Source organism: Nesoenas mayeri, assembly GCF_963082525.1.
Source record: "Nesoenas mayeri genome assembly, chromosome: 4".
In the NCBI taxonomy this organism is placed as follows: Eukaryota; Metazoa; Chordata; class Aves; order Columbiformes; family Columbidae; genus Nesoenas; species Nesoenas mayeri.
In genome coordinates, this window is record NC_137540.1 from 62,627,877 (window position 1) to 62,652,504 (window position 24,628).

The 24,628-nt window shown below is 34.6% G+C and overlaps 1 protein-coding gene across 1 annotated transcript in view; it reads left to right on the plus strand.

Moving 5' to 3' along the window:
- The window catches only part of RAB28 (RAB28, member RAS oncogene family), a gene marked incomplete at both ends in the record, with an annotated part of 62,590 nt that overhangs the window by 3,342 nt on the left and 34,620 nt on the right, over window positions 1-24,628 (plus strand). Inside the window, 3 exons of the mRNA XM_080343816.1 lie at window positions 4,094-4,190; window positions 9,387-9,475; window positions 16,705-16,834. Of these exons, the coding sequence (XP_080199942.1) occupies window positions 4,094-4,190; window positions 9,387-9,475; window positions 16,705-16,834 (316 nt within the window). The remainder of the gene's footprint in view (window positions 1-4,093; window positions 4,191-9,386; window positions 9,476-16,704; window positions 16,835-24,628) is intronic.

The window sequence follows — 24,628 nt, forward strand, 5'->3', positions numbered from 1 at the left end:
AGACAGAGTGGTGTCCTACTTCAGGATTTTTTAGGATACCAAGTTTTTAAGCATTGTGCTAATTTTGGATCTTGTTGTTACACATGGGCTCAAAAACTTAGTCGATGTCGGCAAAAACTTTGTCGTCACTGTTTAGTCTTGCAAATGGAAAACTGCATCGGGTGTCCTGTGCAGACTGTCCTAGCTTCATAGATGCATGTCTAATGTCAAAAAGTCTTGGTAATTTTATCTTTTTCAGTGAATAAAGTTTCATCAGTAGATAGAAGTGGGGTAGAAAGACATCAGCTTCAGATGACAGAACTGCTTCGTTTGTTCACAAAATACTCCCCCCCATAAAGCTAGGCTGTTCTCAGTGAGAAGTTCTCTGTGTTGGACAGTTAAGTGTTTTTATGCTAGTTAAAACATTTAGTTATTTAGCCTGGTATTTATTTTCATTTTGTCTGTCTTAAAATTCTTGCCAGTAGGGATAGGATGTGACTGAGGGATGAACGTTGCTGTGCTTGGAGAATGGCATTGGTGTTCTAGAAGGGAGTGTGGGAAGGGACAGGCATGTGTTGCTTTTTGCAAAGTGCATTCCTAATTGCCTGGGAAAGTTGGTATGTGAATGGAAATTCATGGCTTCAGAAATATATGCTTGCCTTTCATTGAATTTTTGTTTTACTTTTTCTTCTTACAACTATGCTACTACACTTTGGCATTACTTTCTGAAAGCTTTCTTCTATAGGATTGTACTCAAAGAATTGTCATTGGGAGGGTTTTTTTATACAACTTTCCGTGTTATCCTGGTGAGTAGTCAGAGTCAGAGCTGGCTATCGTGGCTTGTTCTATTTGACCTGTCTGCTACTATGTAATAAATATTGTTTGCTTTTTTCTGTTTACTCAGTATCCAGGTGTTTAGGAACAGCATGTCAGCAGTTTGTACTGTCAGTTGTTGACATTGAAAAACAGAAGCAAGAAGTTGTCTTGCTTCACCTGTGAGGTTTAATTGCATGTTTCTTTCAAAAAATGCCTTCCCAAATATCCCATTGGATTTTTTACTTAGAATACTGTAATTTTTATGTATTATTTTTAGTGCTGTCTTGATTGCTGTATGTTAGAACCTGAAGATATTTTTTTTGTCTGAAAGGAGGGACTTTATAATGCCAGCCTTCAATAGTGTATTGGTATTCAGAACAGCATATAAACATTTGCTTTTAAATATTTAAGACAAATGTGTGAACCTGCCAAACTGGGTCTAATAGAAAGTCTGCTATAAAAGTTGGTGGCCTGGTTGTCTTTGTAGAGATGTGAAGAACCAGAGCCTTCTTGATATCATCTGTCTCTAGTTTAACGGCTGCAATTTTATGAATGGCACATAATCTTTTTTTTTAAAAAAAGGTCACTGATCACTTATTTATTTTTATAGCTACTATTCTGGTGAATTGTTATTTAACTTTTATTTTTTTGTGTGGATTGTACTCCACATATCCTTACAGGCAAAACTGTCATGCAGAATCTTTTATGGCAAGCATGGCAGAGAACAATTTTAGGATTGAAGGGAGTGTTTGCATTGTAGAGGTACTTGAATATGCATTTACACAAATTCTCTGTTTACCGTTGTTGAGAAGTTTGGACTGTTGCTCTTAGTATTTTGTGAAAAAAATGCTTGTTCTGTGAATAAATAGAGGACTCTAGTCTGGTAATCCAACACCTTCCTTGAGCTCTAACATTTATTAGAAAAAAAAATAAAAAGGAGTTAGTCAATGATTTTCTACTGTAAATTCCTTTGCATTCAAGAGCATAGGAGAGGAAAACTGTTTAAGAGGATTTTACTGTGCTGTTGATTACTTGCTGCTCTTATTGGTTGGCTGTAAATTGAATGTATGTTGTTTATTTTTACTAACACCCCTAGAACCCCTCTAGGGAATATTGAGTGTCACAGAGTGATAAAGCTAATATTTACTGAGCCCTTAAAACTAGAAGGGAGTGGTTGCTTATTTAATGGGGATCTAAATGAGTGCGTTGAAGAACACAGAATACTATGATATAGTCAGATAATATTTTATTCTGTACTCTGGGTACTAGTGACTTTTCTGAAAAGGAAAATTTCAAAGATAAGACTGTATGGTGCATTCCTGCAATGTTCTTATTATTATCTACATCTTTAAGGTCATAACAGATTAAAAATAATGTCTTTGTAATCTTAACATGCTATTGTGACTGAAAGAATCAGTTCTACTGCTTTTTTTTTTTTTTAGTATTGCAGTCTAAATCCTCACTGACTTTTCTTTAGTGCGTGGTGTTAGTATTACTGTCACATAGCTGTAGGCAGAAGAATCTTCTTACGATTCATCCTCTGTGGTCGTCACACTTTCCACAGTGATATAATTATATAAGCATAATCATGCTATTTCTAGTTTACTTGCTTTTTTTCCTATTTATTTATTTATTTGTAATCCTCTCAGGGCTTGAGTTTGAAGTAAATGAAAATGTTGCCATAGTCTTTTTGATTTTTTTATTACTTCCTAGACATACCTTCTGATATCAAAATTTCATTTACTATCTATATGGCAGTGATAGGAATATAAATGTGATATAAAAACAAGAAAACAGTAAATCTTGTGTTATTGGTTACAGGTAATTTGATAGATTAACAATTGTTTGCCTATTTATGCTGAGCTTTAGTGCTGGAGCTCTGGTTTTCATGCAAACAAAAAGAGTAAGTTACCTTTTCTTCCTGTGTACTTTTGTCATTATTAGCGTAATTTAGATCTTTGTTATAACTGTTCTATTAATATAACTTGCCTGTTTTAATTTTTCAGAACTATTTGCATTATTTTGCTATTGTATTTTTAAACGAAATGTGCTCTAACAGCAATTTCTAATAACAATTGATATGACTAATTGCTTGGGGTCTTGATGAATGGAAGGCTGGCAAAAAAAATTCCCTTTTGTCCATTTTGAGATTTCTCAGACAGTGATGGGTTTTGTGAGGTTGTCAGGCTTTTTTCCTCCTATATATGTAAATGCATATTTATTTTTTTTCTTTCTGCAGTTACTTTGTTTTCATTTTCTCAGATGTCATGTCAACAAGAGATTTGTGAGCATACATCACTAGTTTGATGTAGGATGTATATTATCTATGTGATATACATTTTTAATACAATATTTAATTTTTTTCCACAATACAGACTTCTGTATTCTTTGTAGTTGCACTTCTTTTTTCTTCTTTCCTTTATTTTCTACCTTAGATTGTGGAGCATCTTTCTCTTTCTTCTTTTTTTTTTGTTTCTTTGTTGCCTTGTTTCCTTTTTTTTTTTTCCTTGCATGGAAAACTTAAATTTCTGGTGAAAGAATATAAATGCCTTGCTTCATTACTCTGTGTAGGTTGGTTGTGTATACTTTTAGTAGTATGTAGTAAAAGCTGATCCTTTATTAGGTCAACAGTCTATTGGTCTACTTTCATAAATACACAAAATATAAATTAAAGAAATAAGTTTCCAAGATTCTGCTTAAAGGAATGATTCTGCAAATGTGATTCTTAATGTGAGTTTAGTTTTTTGTGTGTGCAAGAAAGTTCTCTTCCTATCTTAGACTTTGTGTAATCCCTGATCCCGAAACTCTGATGTACAGGGGCAGGAATCTGCCACACTTGAAGCTCCTGTGGGACTCTGCACTGTGCAGATCTCTGTTCCCTCCCAGAAAGTTGGTCTGGGATCATGGTGTTCTGTACAAGGGAAGGACCCTTGTTTTGGAAATGAATGCTTTTTCAAAAATAATAATGTCTTCGGATATGGATAGTTTCATTTAGATTTGTGTGAGTTTGAGTGTGTAATGATACCTCATTCAAATCTGTGTGATATTTTGTGATATGACTATCACAGTGTCTTTGAAATAAAAAGGAAATATGCACCTTGCTTCTTTTTGCGTATATTAGTAGCCTTTGCCACCTCCTCTTAGTATGTTGAAACTGGATGTAATGCTTGTCACTCCAAACCCATGAACAGTGTCAGCATGCATTGATTTAGAAAGTGCTTAACTTTATATCATGATTTATCATCGAGTTTTTTGGCTGTTTAAAATTGCAACTTAATTGGATATTGTTCTGTTTTAGACATCCTTAGCTACGCGTTTTGCCCAAGAAACATTTGGAAAGCAGTATAAACAAACCATGGGACTGGACTTCTTCTTGAAAAGGATAATATTGCCAGGTAAGAGAACAAAAACTAACACTGAAAGGTTGGGCAGCAGCAGAAGACTTGCAGAAGGAGATTTTTCAAAGTAATGTGTACTAAATAAGCTTAGTACAGTGATTTTTATGGCAAAGTAAATCAGGTTAATCAGAGAAAATGTTAGTATATTCTTGCCAGGTGACAAAGCGTTATGCATTTGCAACTTATATCTTTAAGAAAAACACAGAATTTAAATAAAAGGAATGCTATCTACATTAGTGATTTTTATTATCTCTATTTGAGTATACTCACTTTCCATGTGGATAGTGTAACATGCAACAATGAAAGGCAACTTTAAATACATTCATTGGAACAGTATGTGTCCTGAAAGAATTTTTTTTTTTAAATGAAATACACAACTCGTATTTGAGTTGTGTGAGAGAAGCATAATGCAGCTATGGAATCGCAGTGCTCTAATATGTGAATGCTGTTTTATGCAAGGCAGCATGAAATTGCTGGCATTTAATAGACCACTAAAATTTAGGGTCCCTCGGCACTCATAAAAATACAGGTTGAGCATTCAAGATGTTTCCCTTCATGATGGCAAAGAAACTATTTAGATGGCAGTTGCAGCACACTGCATGGAAAATGCAAAGAAATAATTAAAAAAGAATAGTTGTGGGTAGAAGTTTGTCTCTGAACAATTGAGGGTTTGAAATAAGTCTTTTCATTGGATTGTGGTTGCTCAATTTCTAAGTATGAAAGTATTTCATTAAATGTGTTTTCTTCTGGCTTCAGAAATTAGAAGTAGTTAAGGAAAGTATATGTAATTATTAAAGCTTGTAGTGAGATTTGATAAAAGTTGATGCAAGTCATGTAGTTGTGTCTTTTTCCCTGGTGGAGGATAGGAAGGGAAGCAAACCCAGAAATGAAGCATTTTAGCTATAACCTCAATGTGTAAGAAAATACATACAGTTCTTGAACTTATTTTGTTAAAATTACATTGCTAATAATTTCTTGATTATGTTTATATATTTTCTTCAGTGAAACAGAATAATCTTTTCAGACTATTCCTGCATTCACTATTTTGGTTTGGCCCTTTTGCTGTGCTTTTTTAGTATCTGGTGAGTGATAAAGTACCAAATTTCAGTGCTTATTTCTCCATAAAATCAACAGCATAATTTTTTTTATTGTCCTGCTCATGCCTCTAAAAATACCAGTGTGCATAATACTTAATAGCAGTACTTGCAAGTGGAATGTGTACACAAATCATGTAGTGTGCATGCTGAGAACTTGTATTTTGCAAGTTTTTTTTCCAGCTGTTAAGCATACAGAAGCTATTAGTACATTACTGGGATTCTAAATACTCTTGTTGAGTAGAAGGTTTGGAAAATTATCAACTATTGATGCATTCATGTTTTAATTTCTTCTGGTTTATTTTGTAATAAAATCAGAATGTAGATGAAAATAACACCAAAGCAGCAGTCTGTACATCTATTTTCCTCATTTATCATTAACAAAAGGGAATGTATTCATAGTCAGGAAGAAGCATTTTTCTGTACGTTGTCAATCAGTTTTTGCCTGTGCCTGTATATGTGTTTAGGTATATCTGGATTTCTGTGCTTTGTAGGTAAGATGAACTTGTTGGGGCGAGTGAGAGGGGAGGGAGATAAAATTTCTAAATACTGGCATGGGAAGCATTACTTATGCAAGCGGATTTTTTAAATTTCTTGATTAGTTCTGCTTTTGCAGAGCTGCTAAGTTTACTTGAAAGGTCAATTCATAGTGCTGCACAGAAATTATAATTTGTGTATCAGCAGAAAAAAGCCTCAATTTCTCTTGCTTATTAGGAGAATAAATGAATAACTGGTTCAGTAGTTGATTTTTTAAAAATTTTTTCCTTAAGTATAAGCAAAGATTTCAGAAATTAAAATTACTGATTTCTTGAATTGCAAAGATGTTTATACTAGGCCACATTAGAAATGCTTTTTAGCTTGTAAAATAAAGTACTGTTTTTCTGTTTTGTTTTTTTTTCTTTTTAAAAATGAAAGTGGTATTTGTCACCAGTTGTTTTAGTAACTGATGCAGTTTTGCAGTAAAAAAAGAAATTATTTTACATGGTAAAACAATACGATTTAATACAAACAGTAAATCCCTTCATGAATTTTGAACAATGTGACTTCTAGTGTTCAGCTCTTGACAATTTATTTTCATGCAGATTGTTCAAAATATTTTTTTAAATGCAAATCCATTTTAGTGTATTTATTGACAGTATCTTGTATAGTCTGGATGCAACCATGGTGTAGATTTTAGTGCTTAAATAGTGTATCTGTTAGTCAGAGGGTCTGCTGATAAGAGATTTTTAAGAGCTATAGTCAGATACTTTTAGGAAGGTTGTAGGTGCCATCCAGTAAACAGTATTCTTCTGTTAAAAGGATGTTTTTTTAAAGTCATCACTGCAAAAAGTGGGCAGACTCATGTTTTTAGTTCTATCTTGACTGTGCAGCATTTTAAGTAAGGTTAAGCAATGCAGCAAGTTTACTTCGCAGGATCACTGCTGAATCAGCCTAGTGGCTTCATTTCATACCAGAAACAATCTAGATACCTGCACTGTGTTGCCTCAGATGTTTTAACTTAGTACTTGTGTGCATTTTGTACAGAGTGAAGAAGTGCTAGTGTTTTCTTGTTCCTTATCAATGTATTACATACTATTTATATGGCATTCTTAATTTATTTTTATTGATATATTACCCTTGTTTCTAAGCACTATCTTCTTATGCTTGGTTTGTTTTTCTTCTATTGTCATTCCCTGGTTTGTATGTTCCTCTTAAATCTATGAAAAAAAGAGAAGATTTCAAACTCTTTGTAGAAAATTTCATATGCTACTATCGTAGTCGTTAATTAAATATTTGCTAGGCAAATTGTCTGGATTTTTTCCTTCTGTTAGAATAATTCTAACATCTTTCTTTCTCCCCCAAAATTGATCTGAGTACGAAGCAAATATTACAGGACCTAACTGGAAAAAAAAAAAAAGGAATATGAAACATTTTACACTGGAGATGATAAACATCAATTTCAGTAGTTAGTAAGGTCTTAATGAAGAATCTCTTCACCTTAAATGAACATTCCAACTCTTTTTTTTTCCCCCCAGTTTCTTTTTCTGTTGTTAGTGAAATGAAGTAAATAATTCATTATAGTAGATTTTTAAGTTAAACAGTCACTGTTAGATAATTTAATTTCACTTCCTGCATTAAAGTTTCTCAGATAATTTCATACTGTTATCCAGATGCTAAGCCCAGTATGGTGTGCATGATTGCTACTCTTAGGAAGAAAAATGAAGTTAGAAACTTTTTGAAGCATTTGAACTCAAAATTGGCCATCTGAAAATTGTTGAGTTTGAAAGTGATAATATTTATAAAGCTTTTTTTCCAAACAGCTGGCATGAATGGCATGGTAAATTTCCAGTAGAATACACACAGCTAGGTTAGGGGTAGAATACTGCGGCATGATGGGCTTTTGGTTTAGTTTGTTTACCCACTGAGGATGCGTAGTCATCTCAGACTGGGGATTCACCTGTTTATCCCTGCCAGATGCTTTGTGGAAGACTTTCCTGCATTGTTTGCAGTCACATATGTTCTAAGCTTTAAAAATAATTAATGAATTAATATATAGTATATGCACTGTCAAAACAAAGAAGCTTTTTAGTCGGTGAGAGGTTACCTTTATTGAACTTGAATGTTTATATGTTTACTAAGCTCCATGTAGAAGTTCTTTATCTTAGATAAAATTCAGTGTAGCTTAAAAGTACTTTGAATAGATTGTCTCATATTCATCTCTATCTATTGGAGACCAAAGCAGCAGTTTAGGAAATCTGTGTGTTTAACCAGATTAAAGCAAGATGCATCATAAAAATATAATATGGCATGTTTAATACCACAAGTAACTCTAATTTGCTATGTGGCTCTAATTTGCTGGTTATATTCACCAAGTGCTGGGATATATTTCCATGGAGCATACTTACTTGCATAACTTATATGAATGTGTTAGTTACAAAGTGATGGCTAAATAAATGACATTGTGTAAAGTTCAGTTGTTAATAACATAAACTAGTTTAATTAAGAGTATGTCTTTCTTAGCAGCCCAAAATAATGTGTTCTTTTTCACTCAAGTCTCAATTGTTGTCAAGAAATTAATAGGCAGTTATTATTATTTGTAAGTATGTGGAATAGTTATTAATATGTAAGTCGTTTGAGTTTTATGTAGATTAGAAAAATCTTTATCAGGCCTTACTATACTAGAGCTTGGTGCTTCCAGGTAATCTGTGCAGTTTTGTAAACATTGCCTACTGTGCAAAATGAGCCAAATTATACTTTAATATGTTTGTATGCATGTGGTGACATAGATTGCTGTGTGTACGTTTAGTCTGTGAGTTTGAGTTGTTAGCTTGCAGAACATGTATGACTTGTAGGATATTAAATATTCTGTATTTACACTGATTTTTTGGTTACTTTGAAAACCTGTTCAGAGCTTCAACATCGCTTAAAGATTATTTAGAGTAGAAAGAAAGATCTGTTCTTGATGTAGATTCTTCAAAGATGAAAATATGTAAATCATTTAGTTGCCTGCTTTGGGGTGTTGGGTAGAGGAAATAATCATAGTTTGCATCCTCAACTTAGATGTAAGTATTCCATTTTAAAATCTGTCAACTATATAATTCTTTAACTGTGTAATACTAAGAGCATCACTACCAAAATGCAGTTACTATGCAGATTTTTTCCTAGATTTGAAAGAAAACTTGAAGGGAAGGGATTGGGAAGGGACACAGAGTGTGAAATAATCTGATTAAGTTGGCATTAATTGTATTACCTTTCAATTCCAAGTACTGTACTATAGAACTTTCTCTGTAAAGTTTTACATGTTTCTTCAGTGAAGTATGTTATATAATTCCTAAGTCAGGAATGTTATACTTTATGCAGTTCCAATTCTTTTCTGTTAATATTAAATATGTTAGTGTCTAGCTATAGTTTTAATGCATCTAAATGACTTAGCTGGACACAAGTTGCTTTTTTTCGAGATGATACTCATCTTTGTGTTGAAATTTAGTTGCTATTTATTGTATACTTGTAAAATGCTAATGCTGTTGATATTATCACCTGCTGTGATAATACATCTTTTATTTTTATTTTTTATTTAAATTGTTCAGGTTATACAATTTCTGTGTAATTTTCTTTTCAGGAAATTTGAATGTTACTCTTCAAGTGTGGGATGTAGGGGGACAAACAATAGGAGGCAAAATGCTGGATAAATATATTTATGGAGCTCAGGTACAGTATAAATTATTATAATTGTATCATAGTAATGATATAAAATTAATTGAAATTTTGTTCTTAAAAATATAAATAACTTCCAGGTTGTTGTTTTGAAATCTCAAATGTTGAATCTCTGCTTAACCTAAACTTCATTGATATTAATACACAAATCTAATTTTGGTATGTAGTTAATTTTTTAGGGCTAACTTGAAAACCAAAGCAAGAATGTGCATTTGTGGATCTGAATAACTCTCAAGAACAGATGTATGTTTCCATGCTTTGTCTTGAGTTAAAAAAAAGCAATCATAGTAAATAGTAAAGGCCATTTGGATATCCACATGGTAGATATAGTGGCTGCTTTTAGAACAGATGCCTCCTGGGGGGACAAAGTAGAAGGAGGAAATTAAGAGCAATCCTACACCATTAAACTCATATGTACAACTGGGGTTATAAAAGGGCAAACAAAAGGAGGGAACCAGGTAGCTAGATATTTTTGCAGAACTCCTATCCAATTAATTTTATCCTGTGGTTAACTAAGCAACTTAAAGTGAATTGTAGGATTATGTAAGAGCTAAATATTATAACAGTATCTTGAGTTATTAGATGATTTAGGAGGATGTACTTATTATATGCCAAACTTATTAACATGGGTGATCCTAAAATGTAGTCTGTTCTTCAGTTTGAAGTTTGTAATGAGAACAATAAGCATAACATATTTTATTATATAATGTTGTATTTATCTGAAAACAAACACAACTGTTTTTTCCCCCAGTACTTTAAGCAGTAGGAGTATGGAATCCTAAAACTTCGATTGGACAGAAACTTTGTACTAATAAATACAGCACAGGAATGGCTAATTAAGGAGATTAGGATTTATTAGTTAATGGGATAAAGACGAACTTGACAATTTAACATTTTGTCACTTTCAAAAAATGGCTGGTTTTAGCTGTTGCCTCAGTTTCATAGCATTTTCTTATTTTTTAATAAAAAACATTTTGCTGCCCTGTTAAGGATCTACCAAGCAACAGGAGAAAGTGGCTTCCATGACAGAGGGAATTTGATAAATCACACATTGTTGCCATATGCCCAAGTAAACTCGATAAAGGAAATAAAAGGCTATTAACTTTTTCTTTATTGAATTTGATGGTAAACTTAGGAGCTTCTTATCATCGATAGCAGATCAAAAAGTTAATACCAGTGCCTCAAAGTAGTGAAAAAGTTGACATCAGTAATCTTAAAGTTACAAAAATTTGATTTTTAGTAATTTTGAGCACATTAACAAAAACCCCTACATCTAATCTCGTCTACTTTAATCCTTCCACAACCCTCATTGTAACCGTAATTTTTTTAATGAACTAATAACTGTTCTCTCTCCCATTGTTGGTATGTATTGCCAGTGTCTGTAATAGGCTTCTTATCATCAAAGCTGACTTGCAACACACTGTTCTATTACCTTTGTAACAGCACCTTTTAAAGACATAAAACTATTTTCATCAATTAATGAAACACCATCATGCTTTTATCCAGTATTTGCAGATATCCACAACCTTGAATAGTCTTCATCTGATTGATCACTGTGAGATTCAGAAATCGCAAGTGACTGAATTCTTGGTTTTATGTGCAGAAATCCAAATGTATGGTAGACCTACTTATAAAATACTACGAGCAGCTGGAGATGTTTTGAGAGTCTACAGCAAGGTTATCTTAATAGCAAGTCTACAGTTCTCTTGGTGTCAGTTGAACTTTGGTCAAGATACCAGGGGAAGTAAGTGGAGCATCTGTCTATACATTGCTGCAAACCTTGCCACTGGAGGGTTCCTTTTCTTCCACTGAGAGCTGAATCAATTCTCTAGGATAGATCTTTTGATTAAGTTACTGTTAAGGTGCCATTTTTTTGACTGAGGTCCCTGATTTTTTTGTGCCATGTTTTAAAATAAGAGTGCCAGATTTGAGAATGGGAACCTATTTATAATAATTTGCTTGTGTGGTTACACTTTGGTAAATTACAATTCACTTACTGTTTTGAAGCAGTTGCTTTTTCTCCCCCTGCCTCCTCGCCCCCCCTTTTTTTTTAATTTGGTATTGCTCATCCAGAACAGTATAGTTACCATATCCCTTCTTGGTAGCTGAATTTCACTGATGGATCAGAACTCTGCAAGCTGGGAGGAAAAAGAGCTCTATGGTCTTTGGAAGTGAAAGGTGCTAATAAACAGCTTTTTGTCAGTGTTGCTTAAAACTGACACAGTTATCTCAGAATTGAGAGAGGCTAAGAGTAATCGTATAGTCAGTTACTACAGCTGAGCTGATAGAAAGTAGCTCATTCAATTATGGCAACTCAATTGCATGCATTTGAATGACCATATCCTCAGTGTCAGCAAAGACAAGAGTGATTAAGCGTATGTAGACTGTAAACTGTTTTCACCTGTAAAAATAGCAGTTCTGCAGATGTGCAAGGTACCATAATGAAGTTACTCTTTGCTAAAATGGATATTCTATGGCTAGAAAAAATATCTTAGAATTTTGTTCTGACATATTTAATGAATATCAATGAAGATTTGAAAGTTAATTTAGTTCTTCATACTAAAGTCAGTTATAGGATGAGGGCAGCTGAGGACAAACCTGAAGAAGGTATGGTTTTAATTAGAGTTTTCTGTAGCTTTCTTTTATTATGACAAATCTTGACATAAACTTGACACCTTTTAAATGTTTGTCTAGTGTGAATATATTGCCTGATTACAGCACTTCCATAATAGAAGTTCTGCTTCTCTTTGCATGGTAAATATTTCAGAAACTCTCCCATCTCTTCCTTATAATTGCTGCCCCTACCCACATATCTAGTTTAAAATATCTTTAAGAGCTAGCATATGCTACCTCATAAATTGGCTTGTTAATAGAATAAGGTTACTGCAGACTCTGCCTTCTCCAGAGACCAGCAAATCATTTCTGCAATATTCTCAGTTTCCAGTGACCTATTTTTGAAAATACTCTATAATTCCAAAACAAAAAGCACTCACATATACACTAATGTAGGCAAAATGTCTCTCTTACTAGAGTGCAATTATGCAAGCAGGGAGTATTTTCCATGTTCATGGAGACTAGAGAATTAACGTGCTGTTCTCGGCATGTTGTCTTCCATACCCTTAAAACCTTTTTCATAGCAAGGAAATGCGCCACTTTTGTGTGAAAAGGCCAGTGTTAATTTTCTACCTTAATTCCTCACGCATAATGGGGAAATAACAGCTCTTACACTGTCTACTCCTTCTGCACTCCATATACTGTAAGTTTGTGGAAAATATGATGTATTTTTTGGAAAGCAATGATGGGATTTTTATATTATATTAAAAAAGGTGAAATAAATTTTAGCTATAGAGTTATGACTAATCCTTCATTAATTATCTGTATCATACTAAGTTGCTTATAGAGTGCTGTCATAGCAAAAATTTAAGCAAGAAGTATTCCTTATGACCTGCATGCCATGCTGCTTGTTTTGCATCTCTTAAGTTGTCATACCTGCCATTTTTGTTTCCTCTATAGCAAATATTGACAAGAATAAAAAAAAGAATGGTTAAGAGAAGAATATGCTTTAGAGGCAATGTTTAGTTCATGGAGAAGGGAGGCAAAAGGAAATTAGGTGAGCTCTAGTTGTGAACTTTGTTCAGTTATTTCTTTCACAGTAAATCCATTGTGAATACTATTTCTTCCACAGGTGTAGGTAGACCGCAGTTGGCTAGAGGACATGTAGCAGACTTGCATTTTGATAAAGAATTGGTTAGAAGCAGAGTTGGCCCACCTTAAATGCCCAGGTTCTATTAACTTCATCTTACTTCTAAAATTAATTAAACTCTTTGATGCTGAAGACGGTTTAGATGGTCTGCTCTGCTTTTCTGCAAGCTGGTGAGAGAACTTGACTGCTGGTGAAAGAAGTGTGTCATGTGCTTTTTCTTATTTACAACTTTCAGCCTTATGTCTGTTGTTTTTTTTTTTTGTGACGTTTACAATACCTGTCCATGTTTCTTCTTTTGACTGAGAATTTAATAACATGTCCTTCCTAGAGCAAGCCTTATTTTGGGGTGTAAAACTCATTTTCACCAAGGGCCACATCAGCCTTACGGTTGCCTTCAAAGGGCTGAGTGTAATTTTAGGACTGTATAAATGTAGGAGTAGTTACTCCTAAATGTAGGAGTAGTAATATTATGAAAAACAAATAAATGCATGCACAGGCATTTGAGCAGTTATAAAAATAGTTAGGAGAAGTTAACTGATATGCAAGATATTAAAGACTATATTGTAGAAAAGTTGGAAGAGGGAAGTGGATGTTTAATATCAAATCTGATCAGTAAAGTAAAGGAGGAAAGATAGCAAGGAAAAAGATGGGTGTGGTAATTCTTAATTTGCCTGAAGGAACTAATGAAAGCTGTTCCTCAGAAATTAATAGCAATCATATAAATATAAGAAACAAGAACTCATTTTGCCAAGGAGTTAATGGCATTGAAGGAGAAGACTGCCATAGGGAAATAGGAAGTGAAAGGATCTCAGTAGAATCTGTTGCCCTTCTCCGAAGCTGTACCTGTATAATGTCCATTTCTTTTTTATCAGCCTTCAAAAATCCTCCAGTGTTGGTGACTCTGGTATCGCTAAAGTCATGTATTTTAGACTTTCACTATTCTTATTGTCTACATTTTTTTTTTTTCTAGTACTTACCCTTGCTATAATCTTCTTGTTGTAAGTTAAACTTGTTGCTACATATATTGATCACAGAATTGTAAAAAAGTTCAGGTGGAAGAGATCTCAGGAGGTCTCTAGTCAAACTTCCTGCTCAAAGTAGGGTCAGCTCTGAGGTGGTATTAGGTTGCTCAAGGCTTTACCCAGTTCCTTCTTGTAAACGTCTGAGGATTGAGACTGAGCAACCTCTTTGGGCAACCTATTCCACTACTTGATGCTCCTCCTAGTGAAAAAGCTTTTCCTTATATCTGGTTTGAATTTCTCCCATTTCAAATTACATTGTGCTTCATCCTCTGGTTATGTGCTGCTGTGAAGAACCTGGCTCCATCTCCTTCATAGCTTCCTCGTGGGTATGAGAAGGCTACTTTTAGGTCCTCAAAGGGCCACCTCCTTTCCATGCTGAAGAATTCTGATTCCTTCAGCTTTTCCTCATAAAACAAGTGCTCCAGGCTCTTATCATCTTGGTGGCCCTCTGCTGAACTTACTCCAGTTTATTGATGTCTTGAGAGGCCTAAGACTGGATGTGTTACTTTAGGTATGATCTAATAAGTGCTGAGTAGAAGGGAAAAGATCCCTTGATCTAGTGGATGTGCTTCTGCTAATACAACCCAGGATCACGTTGGCCATCCTTGCTGCCAGGGAACATTGCTGGCTCATATTTGGCTTGCTACCAAGACCTGCAGGTCATTTTCAGGTGCTCCCCTGCCAGTCAGTGTCCCCCTCCCACCCCATGGCCTGTATAGTTTATTCCTTGCCAGCTGCAGGGTGTTGCATTTGTCCTTGTTGAGTGTTGAAAGGTTCCTGTTTGCTCATTCCTTGAGCATATGTATGTACCTCTGAATGGCAGCCGTGCCTTCAGGCATGTTGGCTGGTCCTTCTGATTTACTGTCATCTGCCAACTATGATTTAATGTCACCTGGCCACTAGATATAAGAGCATATAAAAAGAGAACTCCTGTTATCTTCTCTTGAAACTTTTACCAGCATCATCATACCTGCAGTCAGTCTTGTGTGTGTTTGAAATTGTCCAGTTTTTCCAATTTTCTGATGTCGGTTGTGTTTTCTAAACCCCTGATATTGTTATTTGTCTCTTCCAGTCTACCCTTTTTGTGACATTCAGTATCCAAAGCTGGATGCATTATTTCACCTGGAATGTTTCATGGCAGTGTGATATTTGCCTTTTTGCTACAAAATAAGCTTGACATATTAAACTGTGATGTACTATAACTCCTTGATCCTATTGTATAGAACTTGCTACAAAGCCAGATGTTTTCTATTGTGCAGTTGATTATTGCATCCTTTGAACTTGTCATGCTACTTATTGAATTGCATCCTATTTTTTTTAGGTTGTTTCTCATCATGTAATCTTAACTCTCCTCAAATAATCTTGTAGTCTCTACCAGTTTGTTGTCATCTGCTAAATTAATAAGTGTGTACTCTGTTTTTTGATCCAAGACACTCCTCATGAAGCTATCAAGTAAAGCTGGGCCCAGGAAAATGCCTGAAAAACCTGACTTGAAAAAATCTTTTCTATTGACAGTGGGTCATTGAGTCAGTTAGTTTTGTATGTATTGTATTTTTTTTTTTAGAACATTAGTAAAAATTTCATGTGAGGAACACTGTGCAGTTTTAAGGACTTTTTTTTTTTCAGATACAAACACCATGAGAACAAGTGCAACAGAAGCCAAAACTGACTTTGTTCCTCGTTTACAAAATACTTTATTAGGGTGTAGTGGAAAGCAGGGACAGAAGACAGTAATTGAGAGGAGAGTGATTTGTGAGAGCTGATCTTAGAATTATGGAGAGGAGAAGGTGGACATTTGGGCTGTTAATGGACTGTGCTTTGTAATATTGGATACTAGCTCTGAGGAATCCTCAGGAATGTCTGAGTATTTGTTACTTGTAGCCTGGCTTAAAACTGCTGAAGTACATGGGACTCCCTTATTTTAGACTTCTGATCACGTTTCTAGTTTTTCCTTTGAAAGTTTAAAGCTTGCCAGTACTTCTTGCTTATCCTCTACAACAGTGAAGGAAGGGATCTGGTCTGTCTTCCCAAAGGAGAACAGAGAGACAACAGTCACGCCATGTGCAGAAATCTATGATTGAACTGCTTTTATTTTTGACTTTTTCAAAAAGGGAACAGTGAAACTAGAGATAGCGTTAGCTAAAATAAAAGTCCTTCTCCAGTGTGATTTTATCTTACTATTAGTGTGAAGTATTTTTGTGGTTTTTCATAAAGCATATTTCAAATATAACTAATTGTGCTCTTTACAGAATTGCCATTATTTTTGGCCCTTGTAGTTCAGTTAACATCTGAATTTGGAACGCATGGAATACAGGAGAAATAATGTAATAAAACGTATTTATTACAGAAGCTTATGTTCTTTTGATTATTCCTCAAAAGAGACAACACCATTATTTGTTAATGCTCTATTTTATTGTAATAGTTTAGACCGATGCAAATTTTACCATGTTCAAATATTTTTATAACCTGTAACATTTTAAATATATCTTTTTATTTAGGGTATTCTCCTGGTTTATGATATTACCAATGGGCAGAGCTTTGAAAATTTAGAAGACTGGTATAATGTGGTGAAAAAGGTGAATGAAGATTCAGAAACACAGCCACTTGTGGCCTTGGTTGGAAATAAAGGTAAGTTCTTCATACTTAAATCTTAGTTGAAATACTATGGATGTTGCTTTCTGTTGAAGAAATGTCACAAGGCATCTTTCTTTAGTAAAATGAAACTAAATACTGTCTAGTGTGTTATTGCTGTGTACAAATGACTTATTTGAGTGTACCTCAGGACTCTGGTTCTGGGCTGTTAGATTGAGGGACTTGCTGCATTATGTTTTGCGTAGCCTGCAGCCTCTGTGCCTGCGCTTACTTTACTTGGGGAGCAGCACACAGAAGTAAAGAGATGTCTCTCACCCATGTTTGAATTTGATAGGGCTTCAGGATATAGCCATGGCATGCATCTAGAACAGAGAATTGGGAAGCATTCCTGGATCTAATAACAGGTATATCTCATGGTTTTGTATGTCAAGAGACTGCTAAACTAAGTACTAGTATATATTATTTAAAATAACTACACTATGCAGTAGGCATAATATTTATGAGTTGCTTATTAAGCTTTCTTGCATGGTATGTGAAGTTTTGCATGAGGTTACTTATTTCCTGTTGTTCTGGGATTTTTTAACCTGGTTTTTTTTTGGATCATTTAAATATGATATAATGGTTTTCTTCTGACCACCAAAATATGCCACTTTAAATAGCCATCACCTAGTAAGTTTCCTAATTAGGTGAATTCCAAATTCCTCTATTTCCAGCTAAGAAATCTTACAGAAACATCCTTGTTACTACATTCCTGTGTAACTGCATCTAGGTGTTCCCACTCTAGCAGGGGGATTGGACTAGATGATCTTTTGAGGTCCCTTCCAATCCCTAACATTCTGTGATTCTGTGATCTGAGGTCTCTTTACCCTTTTTCTATTGAAGATGATAAAAGCAACATAGAACAATTTTAGAAACAAAGTGGTGGAAGCAGATACAGATTTTTTTTAACAATGTAAATATATTTGATACAGAATCACAAAATGGTTGGGGTTGAAAGGAACCCCTGGAAATCATCCAGTCCAACCCACCTGCTAAAGCAGGTTCATCTAGAGCAGGTTGCACAGAAATGTGTCCAGGTGGGTTTTAAATGTCTCAAGAAAGCAGATTCCACAACCTCTCTGGGGAGCCTGTTCCGGTGCTCTGGCATCCTCAAAGAACTCGAACAACAAAAAACAGATCTGATTTTTATTATTTTTTTTTAAACTTTCCAAGTAGTTTACTTTCCAAGTGACATGTGTCCATGTCACAATGTCCATATAATGAACAAACCTGAAAAAAAAACCTCATCCACCAATTTAGTATTGTTTAAATGTATTTGAAAACAATGTAGAGACAGTACAATGGTTCATTCAAAACCCTTAACTGTAGTGTTACTACTGTGTTGCTGTAACATTTTATGATATTAATTATGAAAGACTACTTATTTTCTGGGAAGAAAACAGAGAAGCCCTTAGAGTTACAATATATAAATAGCAGTTCTGAAACTATAACATAGACAGTTTTGTACTCTAGCTGACCAGAGTCCATAATACAGGATTCTGTTGAAAATCAAATTAAAAATATTTTTCACTGATTTATATTTTGCCCCAAAATTGGACTTCCTATCTTGAGTTCTGCAAATCTTATGAAGTATTTACAGTAAGATACACTGTAACATAAGATAAATAATGTTCTTTTGCCAGAATGACACCATAGATGGAGAAAATCAGGCACTGGTTTCCATTTGAAGAAATTTTATCTCTGTTACATACCTTAAGTATATATTTTTCTCATATACATGCCTACAATTCTTAAAAATCCAAGTATTTCCTTGGGAGAATCTACAAATAGATTATGGTTTCATAGATGAGTTTCCAGATAAAGGCTGACTCTGACTAGTGAAAGAGCTTTCATTTTATGAAAATAGCAGCTGAAAGAACAGTGTGCTTGCTACCTTATTTTCCTTCAGAAGCTGCCTATAAAGAAAAAACACAAAATATTGCTTTCACGTGATCCTAAGGCTGATCGTTGTTGTTTCACATGTCAAGTGTGTAGGGGATGCTGCTTAAAGAGGTCATTCTTTTGCTTTGTTTTTATTTCAGCATGATAAAAATTAAGCTTTTAGAAATGTATTGCTTTTCTGAATTCTGTAATAGAAGAATATCTAGGATGGCTTCCACTCCAATGTTTTAATAGCCTGCAAGATGCAACTGTAGTCAGGCTCCTGTTGTTGCATAATTAGAAAACAAGGTGTTTTTATAGAAGCATGCTGTTAACTCTTGTAAATTATGAAAGGATAAAGCTACCAGTACTAACAAAGTTCATCAGGTGGAGTCACTGTGTTCAGAATGGCTCAACTTCTTTACTCAATAAGTGATAAGACACAATGCAAAAGCAATAATAGGTTTAAAGCCAAGAAAAGCCATTTGATGAATTGATGAAGTTATTTGACCTCATGCGTCATATAGGAGAGATACTTTCAGTCTGTAGTTTCTGTCTCGGGTTTGTGTTTGTTTCTGAGCTATGCACATCTTTTAAGAAAATATCTGGGTATGCTTGCTTGAAAACTGGAAACATCTATATCCCCAGACGAGTTATTCTAACACTTTCTTTCTAATAAAAGATTTTAAAAATTGCCAAAAATTCAATTATATTCATTCCTAGCAACAGGAAAGCATTAGATTAGTATCGAGATACCTAGATAAGAATTTGGAAGCCCAGCTGAAACCATCCATTTTGAAACCTTGACCTAAATTAAGTGCTGCTCTTTTAAGTATACTTAGCTTGGGCTTAGTCTCTCTTTTAACCATTTTCACTTGCTAATACTGTCTGGAAGAAATGTGTGTTTTTCCATTTTGGGGTAAATACACCTGAGATGTCTGCTGTAGTGCTTCAGAAATAAGAATAAAGCTATAGTTTTTTTTAAAAAAAAGAAAACTTAGATGACAACAATGCAAAATATTTTTCTTTACAATTAAATATAGAAAACTGTACATATGCATCCTAATAGATGAAAATAATTTCCTTAGGTAATTTTGTCACTGAAAGCAAATTAATTTAGGTATAGCAGTATGTGGAGCAGAATTGTGTACTAGCTGTTAAATTGTTCATAAAACTGCATGACTTACCTGTGGATTTTTTTTATCGATTTGTAGTCATTCTGTTAAATGTGTTAAGTTTGCAGAAATTTCTTCATTATTCCACCAAACTTGAAGAAATTTTTCAGTGCTGATCTAAATAAATTGGTGTTAGTTTTGACTGTTCTTTTTTGTTGTACATTGCAATAGATAAGAAGCATGAACACAGTAAACTACTGTGTGTCTGTTGAAAGCATGATAATTAACTTCAGAGTTGTGGCAATTTATTAAAATATCCTGTTGTGATTATAAGAGATTAAGATTTACTCATGAAACATTGGAAGGGTAATTTCTACATACAATACTCCGGTCTCCAGTCTCTCATCCATCAGAAATTTATTTGACAATAATATTGTATGAGTTGAGATCTCCTAAATTCTAGACCTCTTGCCTCTACCTCCCCCCTCACTCCTTTTTTTTTTTTCCCCTCTGGACTAGCTAAAATGAAAGTCTGTCATTACCCACTAATTCCTTATAAGTAATTGGGGGAACAAGAGCTTCAGAGATGCAGTCGTCCATTGTGAAGGTGGTACTTTATTTAAAGTGACTGTCTTCCTCTTGGGTGCTTAGGTTTATTTTTCATTATTTCTTCCTTCACATACGTTTTTTTTCTATTGCTGACTTACACATTTTGTCAGAGAGAGTAGAAGACTGATTAGAGTCAAGATCTTGCCCAGACTTGCTTCCTTCGCTTACATCTGATTATCAGTTAATTCTGTCTTTCCATAGATTTTTTTTTTTGTCTGTGTGTTTGGTGAACAACAAAAGGAATTTTAAAATTTAATGTAGAATTTTTCTTTTTCATATTAATTTTAAGTCATAAGATTGTAATAATCCTAAAATTTACTGTTGGCATCGAATCTTAAATTTAACGTTCCTTGTAACTCACTGTGCTGTATTTTAATCTGTATATTTGAAGTGTGCTTATTTCTGTCTTGCTAATACCACTTCATTTACACCAGAATTAAGGGAGTAAACCTTATAGTTAAATTAACAAATGCTTTTAAATTTCAATGCAGTAACTTAAAACTTTTATACGTATGTTGCTGCCAAATACTTTGAGTTATTATATTCTGCAGGATAAGTTGAACTATAATTATCAAATGAATTAATTATGTTTTGTGGACTTAGGGTCTTGACTTAAATTTGCTGTTGACAAAGTTCAGTAATCGCAATGGATCTTCTAGTCGTTAGTGTGAATTTGGGAGATTTTACTGTGTTTTGTATGACTGATGTATTTCTTTCCTTTCTACCTTGACTACTTTATATATTTTCCTCTGCACTAATCTCTGAGCAGACTCCTCAAGTGTCGTAGCAACATTCTCAGTCGATATATTGTAAACAAAAATTAACCCAGGTTGCATGGGAGCTACACTCATTTTGATTTATAGCTCCCAAGATGGTCTTAGGGCGGTGGTTATCTGGAGCTTATTTAGGGGTAGGAATTATCAGGTACCAGTGTATACTGGATGGATGAATGATTTCTATTCTTAGAGATATTAACCAGACCCACTCCTCAATAGAGAGTAATAACTCAGATTTTTAAACAGTCTTCATGACAGATGAGGGCACAGAGGAGAATGAATCAACGCTAATTAAGAATGTTGACCGTTTGTTCGTCTTAGCCATGATTAATTGATCTTGGAGTGCTCTCTCTGAACAGGAAGTGGTATGCTGTTACATTGTGAAGTTTAAAGGTTACATTTTAGTGTACCCTTTAACTTGCATTTACATACAACCTAAAATGTTTTTACCTATCTTATCTGAGTGCAGTAAGAAACATTTTTCAGCCTGGATACAAGTGAATGTTTACTGTACTGTGTACTAATGTGAATCTGGCAAGTAAGAGGACATACCCAGTCTGTCTTTGGACTCTGTTACTGCCTTATACACTTATACTCCCCAGTTGCGCTCAGAAAATGTCTTCATTAATACTCATTTTGTGATTCTGGCTTATTAAAATTCACAACTATGCATTCATTCTCTTTTCCCTCCCAACCTTCCTCAGCTGTTTTCTGTTCTTGTTTCCTGTGGGCTTGCACTTGTTTGGTCTTTCACCTGTAATTAAGACAAGTGTTGAGTAGCAAATGTGAAGACCCCTGTTCTTTTGAGTCTTATGCTTGATTAAATTAAAGTTCCTGTGAGCCTGACAGCAGGTCCAGTGACCTGAGCCTCATACGTGCTCCTGGGATTGGAGGGTAAACTTCTTACATGTAGAGACTCCTTTAAAAAGAAAACCTTGTCCTGTGCATGGTCAATTTACCAACTCATTTGAATAAATGTAGAATGCTACCCTGTTTCAAAATATGTATAGAATGTTTGTTTCAACAAACTCCTAAGATTAATAGAAGATTGCAGTCTTATGGATTTGTTTGTTTCAATAGTTGGGTAACTTTTTTTTTTTTTTCCCCTAAATTGTTTTTAACAAGAAACTTAATGAAAAGGAAAAATCACAGGTCAAAATGATTTTTTATTCACCATAATAATATATTTCTAACCTAGTGTCCAAATGTGCTCTGTATTACTTTAGAGATGGGAGCAATTTAGAAACATACATATTTTTGAGTGATAAAATTACCTTGCGTGCCTGAGAAAGTGTCTCTCTTGTGAGATTTTGATCCTAAATCATGCTTGGTGTAATATTAATGGTGCTGGCTGCCATCACTGCCAAAGTGATCTATTTAATTATGTCTGTTAAGCTGCCATGTGGGCAAGTCTACTAAATTGTGATATATGACACACTAAGACACGTAAACAGAGCCTGAGCCTCAAGTGTGGTTCTTTACAAAGTGGCTGAGCTCACAAAAAATTACGCAGAACAAAAGAAGGAAGGTTTATTGTTGTTGTGTAGTATTTACTTAGATGTATTCCATTTGCTGAGAAGGGAAGACACCTGGCAGGATAGATCACAAGGATCTGAGCATATCTGCTCCATTCTAGCCCCAGTCTCCCTGTAATCTGCAATCTGCTGTGATAAATGTATCTGTTGCATCTGTTTGCAAATCAGCCCATGTTGTACTTGGACCCTTCTTTCAGAATCCTTTGTAAAATGATTTCTTGGGTGAGAATTCACAGTGGACACAGCAGCTGCTAAATCACCTGGTTAAAGGCAGGTTTTTAGACTTCTGGACTTTCTTCCAGTGCTGCAGCCATTACTGAAGCATGTATAAAGAAGAGATTTTGATGGCGGCTCTCAGAAGCCACGTGGCCTGTGCCAGAGTACTAACAACAACAACAATAACAGAGTAAGCAGGCGAAATCTTTGCTGTCATGCAGCTCAAAAGATAATTATTGTAATTTTCTGCCCTGCCTGTCTTAAGACCAGTTTCTGATGTTCAGCACAGACAGGGTTAGCTAGTAGTGAGCTTTTTTTTTAAATTGTCTTCTGCTGCAGTATGAGATTCAGTACGGGGATGAAGGTGAATAATACATACATCTTGCCCACAGAAGATCTGTTACTTTTACACCACTTGTCCGAATTTGAGATTTGGACAGCTAGACAGAGCCCTGATATAAACAGGTGTAATTCTATGAAAATAATGAATTTGCATACATTTGAACCAGGACAGACTAGATATTGTACAAACTGCTGAAATTAATGTTTTCTCATTTGGATCATATGGTACTTTAACAAGAAAGCAAGGGTAGTCACAAACTAGTCCAACTGATACAGTGTCCTTGTGCTTTTTTATTTTAGTTGAGCATGAATAACTTGGTTTCTTCTTCCTGCACGTAAAATCTCGAGGCTGTACTTCATTTTTTTTTATTTGTGCACATAGGTTTTGCCTGCTAAGACCAACCAAGAACTAAGAATATTGTTAAAGTAGTTGGAACTAAATACCAGTGTGATGGAAGTGTCAGTAAATAATATATTCTCTTTCACTAGCAGTTATGCTTAAATTCAGAAAAATCTTTAAGGATGTCGTTGAAAAATGGAAGTGGAAGTAAACCATTTAAATACAAAGGTTAGAACAGTATATGTAGCCTATTTTTATAATAATACACACATGAAATGCCGAGAGATCTCTTACTGTTTCCATGGATTTTGTCTGTAGTTTATTTAGCAGTGTAGATATACATCTAATAAAAAAGATGCTGCATAAACCATAGTCCAGGCTGAATGTGCTTCTGTTTTTGGTTTAGGTAGAAATGTTTTTTCTGGCTGCGTCCTTCATACTTAGGTCTTCTTACAACAAATGGAAAGCCCTTAATTGTACCTAAGGGAATAGTTAATCTACGGTGGACATATGGTGGACAAAAGCTGAGTCTAGTAAATGAAAAAAATTATAAACAGAAAATGTGTGAATGCCTGCACAGTCTGAGAGTCATGGGGGATATTGTACTGTTGAATTGTAGCTTATTTAAAATTAATTTGCTATTCTTTTCTATTAGTATATTAATGAAAGCCAGTGCAGCATAAAAACTGTGGTTTTAAAAACCAATCCATTTCATGTCTGTTGTGTTGGACTGAAAAAAGAATCTGTTCTTAAAACAGAATTTCTTTGCTTTACAAGTTGTCCTGTTCCCGCCTTTGTCATATGACATAAATGCAATTTGATTTCATTAGTGGAGTGAAGCTCTCTGAAATTTTTAAAAGTTTGATTGGGGGCAGTTAATCAGTGTTAACCCTGAGCAGCTCTTGAGCTTTATGGATTCAAGCACTATATGTGGTTGCACTGCTCCAGCAAAAGGTTAAGTATTAATGGAAAATGTT